This window comes from Anolis sagrei, chromosome 2 (genome assembly GCF_037176765.1).
Source record: "Anolis sagrei isolate rAnoSag1 chromosome 2, rAnoSag1.mat, whole genome shotgun sequence".
Lineage (NCBI taxonomy): Eukaryota > Metazoa > Chordata > Lepidosauria > Squamata > Dactyloidae > Anolis > Anolis sagrei.
The window spans coordinates 87,650,134-87,660,191 of record NC_090022.1 but is presented as its reverse complement, the minus strand read 5'-3'; the positions used below and the strand labels follow the sequence as shown (position 1 = coordinate 87,660,191).

The following is a 10,058-nucleotide window of genomic DNA, read 5'->3' as shown; positions in this document are numbered from 1 at the left end:
CTCTACCATATATACTCAAGTATACGCCGACATAAATATAAGTCAAGGCACCTAATTTTAACACAAAAAACTGGGAAAACATATTGACTCAAGTATAAGCCAAGGGTGGGAAATGCAGCAACTACTGGTAAATTTTAGAGTCAAAATAGATACCATGAAATTACATTAATTGAGACATATGTAGGTTAAATGTTTTTGAATATTTACATAAACTATTATTCTAACCTTCTTCAATGTAAATGTGCTTACGTATTCTTCCAAAAATAATGAGAGAAAAATAATAAATGTAATAATAATAATTGGCAATAATATAATAATATAATAATATAATAATATAATAATATAATACATAATATAATGATATTATTATAATATATAATATTATTATACTATTATATATTATTATTATATTATAATATTATTGTCAATAATAACTTTGATAAAAACACGATCTGTCAACTGCAAAAGGCCACCTTACTTGGATCTGCACGCATCACTCGAAAATACATCACACAGTCCTAGACACTTGGGAATAATAATAATTAGAGTAAAATAATAAATGTAATAATAATAATAATAATAATAATAATAGCAGAGTAAAATAATAAATAACTTTGACTCGAGTATAAGCAGAGGGGGGCTTTTTCAGCCTAAAAAATGGCTGAAAAATTCAGCTATTAATACTATCAGTAGTCTGGGACAGTCTACTGAGGAGAGTCTTGACTAGCCAGGATGAGAAGCCTTGGCCAACAAGCTGAAGGTTTATCTTCCTGATTTACACAATCTGTAATCAGGCTGTCAGATTCAGAAAGGGAATTGAAGGAGAAGGTGGCTATCATCCTTGAGACAGGAGCCAAGACTGAGCAGGAGAGGAAACTCCCAACACCACATATAGGTAGTAGCTAAAGGTGAGCTTCAAGTATGAACAGTCTACCCCATCTCACCTGAAAGAACTGTGTTCACATAGAGTCGCCATTTGTGGAAAAACTGGAAAGTCATTCCCTGAAAAACCCAAGTATTGGTTTTCCACACTTTCCATTACAGAAAAATTAAGGTTTTACTTGTTTCCCATTAATTTTTAATGGGATAAAATGGTCCACTTTCGGGATAAAATTGGTCTGATCCATGCAGAATCCAACCAGGAAAGCAATTGAGGTATGTGTTACTATGGCCAGATTTGACACCTCAGGAAATGAGTGCCGCTGATCATTAAGTTTCAATTGTGTTTTATACTATCTTAATTATTTTCCCCATAATATTGATTTTTAAAAAAAAAGCTTTTGTAGAAATATTTTTATCTACACTGTTTTTAACAGATTACACAACAACAACAAAACCAACATTTTTTTCTTGGTATCTTGGTTTTTAAGGCTGCTTCTGGGGTTATTTGGGGCACTCATTCAGAAAATTGCATTGGATATGGTTATCATGATTTTCTTTGTTATAATTATTATGATTTTCAGTGGGAGGGCAGATGAAAAGTGGTACATGGCCTATGTTTTATATATCAAAAACTAGAGCTGATCTGGGGAAATGGAACAATTTTTGGAAGCAACAGGTCAATTCTACCCAGAAACAGGGTTAACATTTGAGGCACCAAAATGTGTGTTGGCCAGTGTGTTATCAATTATCTTTAATCCTATACAAGAGAGAGTTGGAATATAATGTAAATATGTAAATGAACCACACGTGCTGTCCATTCATTTAGTGGTGGAGCAGCATGATTTACAATGCAACAATCTACATGTCTACTCAGAAGTAAGACTTACTGGGCTTGCTTCCAGTTTAGCCACTCTAGGACCATGGTCTTATTCCTACTGCAGCCAAAACATTGGCCTCTTATACAGAATAGATGCCAAACAATTGAAAAAGAGTTTTGAACTATTATGACACACAACTTTGGCATGGAAACATGATCTAAAGCCAAGCTGCCACAGAGAACCAAGCCCATTTGATTAAACATCACTCTTCTACTCCCAGAGTTTCAGAGCTGAAGGCCATGTGTCAATGGAAATATTTCCAGCAACATTACTGGCCAGTCTCCAAAGGCTTGCAGATAATAGAGTATGGTGTGCAAGTCATTAAGATTCCTGATTTACAAAAGCAAGCTTGTGCTTTAAACAGAAAGCTGAGTGCCTATTAATATAGAGCTTAAAAGCCTCTCAGCCTCATTACTGTTTGGCTAAAAGCCTTTGAACATGCCATCGCTGCTTCTGATTTCCTCTCTTCTCTCCTAAGTCAAAATGGACAGATGAGGAGAAAGGTGTGGTCGTTACTGCATGATATTTACTGCCCTATTCTTGGGAGCATCGCTTTGAAAGACCAGCAGGTAGTCAATATAGGGAGTGGTCCCATTCCCACATACAGATGTTTGACTCCAAGTGTGTCTGGCGAAAGGATAGAGTCATCATGACTTCATATACTTAAATGACCAAGCAGATATCTAAAATCTTGTAAGAAGCACCTGCTAGACAACTTATAGATGTTATTAATCATCTCAGGAGATTATCATACCAGTCTGTAAAAACCTTTTCTTACAAGGTCTAATTTTATGAATCATTCCAATGATTCAGGACAGCAATGGCAAAAACATAGTCTGCTTTCCTTCACAATCAGAATTGAAACTGGATTATTACAATGAGACATTGTCTCAGAAAAAAGTCACTGTCTCTCCCAACAGATGCAAGAAGTCTGGCTCCAGAGCAATTGCCAATACTTCTATAGTGGAGAAATAATCATGAACTCTAATGTTCATGTGAAGTCTGCTCATAGTTCAGGAAAAAAAACCTGATCTGTGTACCTTATTGGAAAAGACGAGAGACCTTAAGCTTCATAGAAGGATGAAGGTTTAGAGGACATGCTTATCAAGTTTGTAGGTGACACCAAATTAGGAGTGACAGCTAATACTCCAGAGAACAGGGTCAGAGTTCAAAATGACCAACAGTTTAGAGAGAGGGGCCAAAACTAACAAAGTGAATTTCAGCAAAGACAAATGCAAGATACTACACTTAGGCAGAAAAAATAAAATGCAAAGATACAGGATGGGTGTTGCTTGGTTTGACCACAGTCCATGTGAGAAAGATCTTGGAGTCTTCGTGGAAAACAAGTTGAACATGAGCCAACAGTGTGATGCGGCAGCTAAAAACCAAATGGGATTTTGCTTGCATAAATAGTATAGTGTCTAGATATAGGCAAGTCATGGTCCCTCTCTATTTGGCTTTGGTTAGACCTCATCTGGAAGACAAAAACACCTGGAAGAACAGAGCTTGGGAAACACTGGCCTAAACTATGTGATGGATTGATCCAGTGGAATGTCTTTCCTTGTATAAACGAAAGCTGGGAAACAAAGCCATAGAGGTTTGTAGCTCAACTTGGTGGGTAACACCATAGACTTATCCAGAGTATGTTTAGGGTGCAGTTTAACACAAATGGTGTAACTGGGCAAGATGTGATCAGTGACAGAAAATAGATATGTTCAGTGTTTATAGTTTCATTAAATGGCAGTGTTCATCAACAATCTTGGTGAAAAATTGCAGAAGCCCTGTTTTGGAGAGGTACCACTTCGGGTAATACAAATTTGATGAGGCAGGATTATTTCTTGCACGGGATGAGTGTCTCTGAGTTGGGGTTGATATTGAGGCATGAACAAATGGATTTGTCTTCTTGATTAATAAATTAAGAAAAAAATCATAAATGAATTAACATTGCTAAGACGATTCCTATTGAGTCGCCTTTGGGCTGAGAAAGGCGGTATATAAATACGATAAACAAATGAATAAATAAACTGACACGTAATATAAGCAAGGAGCAAAAGATGCTTTCCTTTCTGTTTGTTTTGCTCTCCTCAGCCTCCCTTTTTGAATGTGGGGAAATCCCTGCAGTTGTAATATTTGCATTTTTTTTAAAAAAAAAAAACTGGATTCAGTGAAATACTTTGAACTTAGTATAGCTAAAAATAGTGCCATAAATCAAGTTTTGGTGATTATCACAGAAAACTGCAGGGAAATTTATCTTCCTCCCCAAACATTAGGAAGACTGGTAAGAGCTGTTCAGCAGTTGAATATGTTGCCTTGGAGTGTGGTTGGATCTCCTATAGGGTTTTAAAGCAAAGGTTAGATGGCCATCTGTTGGGAGTGCTCTGATTGTATTTTACTGCATGGCAGAATGGTGTTGGATCGGATGCCTGTGTGGTCTCTTCCACGTCTATGATTCTATGTTGTTATCCCATTTCAGTGATGGATTAATCTCACCTTTGCCTCAGCCTTATCACAAAATGTCATGGTTCTCCCAGTGGTATATAGAGGCATTGGGAATTCTTCATTGCAGCTATGGTTCAGGACCCCGTTTGGGAAGACAGATCTCGTTCTGCTTCATGAGGAGGATGGCTGAATAGCAAGTGTGCTGAGGGAGCAGACCTGTGGTCCTTCCCTTGATTCCCAGAGAAATCTCCCGCAGGGAAGCCTTAGCTGTTTGGAGGAAGACAAGACTTCCCAAGAGAATAGCTGTGGTTTCTGATCTGTTCTATATCTAAAACCCCATTTTAGATATTTTTGGTATTTTTTTCTTAAAGTGAACAGCTTGCTGTTATAGTGCAATCTTGATTTGCCTTTGAAAGTCAAAGTACATGTCTTCATAGAGGTGTCTTCTAAAGTTCTCTCTTTTCCTGTGGTGCCATGAACCACTGTGCTCAATACACACACACATACACTTTCTAAAGGCAGGAATGCAATAGCCTTGGGATGTCATGTCATTATTGTGTTATTATGGTTTAACTCTGGAAAAAAATTAAAAAGCAATGGAAATGATATTGCCAGTATCGAAGTGCTTATAGAATGGAAAACAAATTAATGGAAGTTACGCTATGAAAGCACAAATGCGGCAACGATGTGATACGCAGCACCAGCATTCAACTATTTTCCTAAATACCTGTGAAATGTTCTTTGAATAAGACAACTCAAAACAAATTACTAATAAGTACCTTTAAACATGTATTTCCATCTATATATAAATACGGCAATTCTATTCTGCTTACAAAGAATTTATTTGGTTTCTGCATGGTTCCATTACTGAAAATAAAATGCAACAGTGACATCTAGTGATCATATCTTGATAATACAATGAAATAGGTATTACACTAGATGTTTTGTCTTGCAATTTAAGGATGATGCTTAAACCATGTATATAATTTGTTTTGTTGCTTTTAATAGCACAGTTTCTTACCTTCCTTCCACAATGCACTTCTTACATGTTATTTCCCTTTAATACAAAGCTTTCATTGGACATGTATTGGGATGGTCAAATTGCTAATGTCCTTCTCACTGCAATTCCAAAAAAATGAAGTTGGGAGGGAGTGGAGAAGTGTGGGAACCAGGGGCCTTCAAGATGATGCTAGACTAAAACTTTCTTCTGCTATAAGTGGTGCTGATGGCAGGAGCTGCTGTCCAACCATGTTTTTTTGAGGAACACATGTTCCCTATGTATGCCAAACAGAATAGAACAACGGGCCTTGCTACTATTCACTTGTTCGTTTGCTTGTTTAGAGTACTCTTATCTCAAACTTTAGGCAAAAGTTTCCCAAATTGTTCCATGTCCTCTGGCTTAAAATCTATAAAGATATAAAACATGGAAATGGAGTTGGCAATGGGAAATATGATTGTGTCAAGCATTCTTCTGAAGTCAGGGCAATGGTAGTTAGGATGGAGGGAAGGTCTTTCATTTGTCGGCATAGTGGAGTTGTCCCTGCATCTTATTCTTTGGAGACAAGGGTAGTGGCAGTGGGAATGGAGGGCAGGCCTTTCTTCCACTTCCGCATGATGGGATATTGTTTACTTGTCTCCTTCCTATAAGAACACATGGACAAGTGAGAGTCCGTGTGCAAGAGGATAAGCATCTCATATCTTGCTCAAGCATGTCAACTGATGATAGTGTTCATTCACATACAGAAGGTGCAGAGGTCACTACAGAACAGCACCCATAGTACACCAGTTGCATAAATGGGACACATTTGATCTAAAGTAGGCTGCTTCAATTCGCTCTTGAAACATCTATTGCTGGACTCATTAAACATTAGGATGAACTTCCTGGTGGCAAGAGCTGTTTGCAGTGGAATATGCTTTCTGGGGGCATGGTAGTCTTCTTCTCTGGGAGTTTTTAAGCAGAGGCTGGATGGCCACCTGTTGGTAGTGCTTTGATTTTGTATTCCTGCGTGGCAGAATGGCTCTTGTAGTCTCTTTCAACTCTACAATTCTTTGACTCTATGGACCAACCTCTCTGAATGTGGCCCAACAACGAGATCTTTCTCATTCTACCAACATTTATGTATTTGCTTTTCTGTTATAATGCCACTTTGGGGAGAAAAACCACAAAAACACCAAATACAATTCAAACAGAAAAGTGATAAACTCAAGAGCTTTAACATTTATGCCTGTAACATTTCCATTCCTGGAGTCCGGGTACTGGTGTTGGCACAAGATGATGCTAAATATGTGTCATTTTGTGATCTAATTAAAAGAATTGGTCCCAAGTCTTTCCTTCTCCATTTCCTTTATTCCAAAAGTGACCATCTTTTGCATCTTCTGTTGTTCATAGAAACCATGAGTTGGAGTGATGGCTCATGCTAGTTGATGAGGACCACCAAGAGCATTTTTCTTTCTAAATGCTCATAGTTTTCTTCCAATTTCCTTCCAATTAAATTCCTCTATATCTCCCTTATTCACCCTTTTGACTCTCCTTTTAATACACGGACTACAGAGGGATTTGTTATCAAAAGGACACCTTCTGCTTTCCTTGGAACAGAGATTGATCTGTTACATATTTAAGACTATTGTACATGTATGTGTTTTAAAGGATTCGCTTCAAATTCACATTATACAAATCAGGAATTTGACACTTGCGGATGATAAAAAAGGAGTTTCTGTTTGGTGGGGGAAATGATTGATCATATAAGCTCTATGGCTTAGGGGGTTCCCCAAAATATCTCCTTTAGGGCTCCTCTCTCCTACAGGGTTATATGACTCAGAGAGAGTGACGGCCTTCCAATAATGATCGGTGGTTGGCATAGCAGCTAGTCCAAGAATATCTGGCTTCACACCATTACCCATGTCTCAGTGCTTCCCCCCCCCCCCCCACACACACACATACAACTAGTTACTTAGATCAATTACCAGTTTTCTAATTAGGTCAATAAATGGCCCATTTATTTCTCCACATCTTGTGTCTGGTCTCTATTTCCTGGTGGGGATTCAATATACATTTGGAATTAGGAATCTGGAATTTTCTTTCACACTTTTAAACACTGTATCATCTGCTGGACTTTCTATGTAAGTGTTGCTGTCATATTTTTTACTGGTTTTAATTTTATTTTGATTTAACTGTTTTTAACTATTCTGTTAATTCTTAACTACCGCATGTTCATTTTAACTTTTGCAAACCACCTCGAGACCCAACAAATCAATTTTTTAAAATGAAGTCTCCTCCATGCAAAAGTGTGCAGGATTATCTATGACTTTGAAAGGAATTTCTCTCTGAATATTAAAGCAGAAAAATATTGAGTAAATCCTATAGCAAGGCTCTTCCAAATGAAATTTTGTTAGCGAAAATTGAGAGAGTGGTGGGTTTATCTCATTATTTATTTCAATTCTCTGTGTGCAAGGAAATATCCATTCCTTCAAGCAGAGCTATTAGTCTATGCCAGGGAAATACAGAATACAGAATAGAAAGTTCCCTGAGGAACATTACAGAAGAAGTTAGCTTTTGTGTTGTCGTAAGTACAGAAAAAAAATGTTTTGACCGTGTGAACTTTATATTTAATGATTTCTGTCTTGTGATACACAGGTTAAATTGATTTGTTGGTTCTTGCCAAAAAAATATTGTAGTGACAGAATAAAGGGAACAAATTAACCACAGTACAGAAACAAAATAAGGAACTGTCACTACCAACTACTGTTCTCCATTAATTTAGGTTCTTCGTGGCAGCCAATAATAGTATATCCAGAATGTATTTATTATAATTCTCTTGCCTATAAAAAAGATGCATTTATGAAAGAGAGTCCACAAGTATTGCCACAGCTTTCACAATTTTCTTCTTTTGATCTGTGGATGCATGACGTCCACGAACAGTTTGGGAGACTCCTTAACAAGCAGTTCATAGATTAAGCCAGCGCTCCTTCCATCCATGTCCACCAAATGTTACAACAAAAAAAAAAAAAAAAGGAGGGGGGGGGTAATAAAGGAGCCAGTGTCTCTGGTGGGAAGGCACAAGCCCCTGACTGTAAGAAGACATGTGGAGTATGACAACTTGAGGCGTTTCCCATTCCATACCACGAACAGAGTCTGGAAATGAAACAAGACCCAGGCTCCAATAAAGTAGATTCTTTCCAAGCAGTTGAGAATCTTTGGACAGCTGCAATTAGAATGGGAAGTGTCAGAGTCTGGGGCGAAACAAGAAAACAAACATTCAAATCCAAAACCACTTCTCACCTAGAACCGAGCTGAATGCACTTGTCCAATGAGCTGCAAGGAGATAAACAAAGCGCCTGAGATCTCATGGAAAAACTGCCCAGATGATCTGGTGTGTGAAGAAGAGCTATTTTTTGCCATTGCCAAATGCACAGAAGATTCTGTAGAAACAAGCAAGGCAACGACAAACATTTTGGAGCTTCAAGACAGCTTGGAAGAAGGCCAGATGAACAACTGTAAAGAAGGCCCCCTTCCCAACAATGGCATCTCAACAAGCCAAAGCTCCTTGCAGTGCCACTTTGTCAGCCTGAAGCAGCAGATCGCCCAGCAGAAGGCAGAGTATGAAGCGAAGGTTTTCAGGTAAACATTCAATTTATGAAATGCCTAAAACTGGGTTTTTTTTTTCCTTTGGATGTTAGCTACTGCAATCAATAGGGCAAGGACTTTATATTGGCTTATGAATACTGTGTACAGTAATATATTGGTTTCAGAAAAACTGCTACTGAAAACCCATTAAAATTACTATTTTACATACATTGACAATGTGCTATAGTTTTAACTATACATTTTAAAGGAACAATTCTAATGACTGAATTTGCCCTTTAAAGCCAGAATTACAATTAAGATTTTTCTCCCAAAAGTAAAATAGTAAAATATTATATATACTTCACAAGTACTGGTGAGTCTAAATGTAGTTACGAAATGATTGGTTTATTAGCAACAGGAGATTATTATTATATTTTCCAAGCCATTCTTCATCTGCATAAAACGTACCGCCTAGTACAGTGAGGTTTGGGCTGCTAGTGACATGTGCATATTTGCGCCTGGGGTCCTTGAGATTGGATAAAAGATCAATGTGTGACAATGGCGATTGCAAAAGTAATACACATATTGGATGCAGAAACAAATCTAGTGCTTTTGGATTAAGGCGTGTCAGCAGGACATAGCCATCCTTCAGGTTTCCTGTTTAATATTAGAAGTTGAAAATAAAGTACTTGAAGAGCAATATATTTTCAAAAGTAACTGTATCACAAGATAAAGGCAGGGAAGAGACTGCAAAGTGGAAAACTACACTGCCTGTTTTTATGCCAACAGCCTAGAGCAACAGAACAAAGAATTACAGTTAGAGATTAAAGATCTGCATTCAAAACTGGGACAGCAACGGAAGTGGTATCATTTGGTGGAAATTAAAATGCGCAATGCGGAGAGGGCACATGAAGATGCAGAGAGAAGGAATCAACTCCTTCAAAAGGAAATGGAAGAATTTTTTGATACTTTTGGAGAACTGACAAATGAAATAAAGACACCAGAGCAAGCTGCTCAACAGTTTTAGATACTCATTAGCCTGAAAATGAAACAATGCCTTCCAATTAAAAAATCCTGGACTTTTTCTTTTTAAAGTAATATAATCAGAGCATTATAAAAGATTCTTCCTGCTTATATTTTAGATAAAACATTTAAATGTTAATTTATAGAATGGTGTCCTGTAAATTATGTAGAAACCAAAATTGTTCACTGTAGAGAAATGTTCTTTTAGACCAGGATTAAGATGTTTAATTAAGAGGGAGGGCATGGAATATGGGAAGATTTGGAATGAAGCA

The 10,058-nt window shown here is 37.4% G+C and overlaps 1 protein-coding gene across 1 annotated transcript; it reads left to right on the top strand.

Annotated features, from left to right (window-relative positions):
- Positions 1 to 8,421: 8,421 nt before the first annotated feature.
- Positions 8,422 to 9,889, top strand: LOC132768924 (rho GTPase-activating protein 24-like). The gene is made up of 2 exons (XM_060765379.2): positions 8,422 to 8,817; positions 9,553 to 9,889. The coding sequence occupies exons 1-2, from the start codon at positions 8,507 to 8,509 to the stop codon at positions 9,788 to 9,790; spliced, it is 549 nt and encodes a 182-aa protein (XP_060621362.1). The 5' UTR covers positions 8,422 to 8,506; the 3' UTR covers positions 9,791 to 9,889.
- Positions 9,890 to 10,058: the final 169 nt, after the last annotated feature.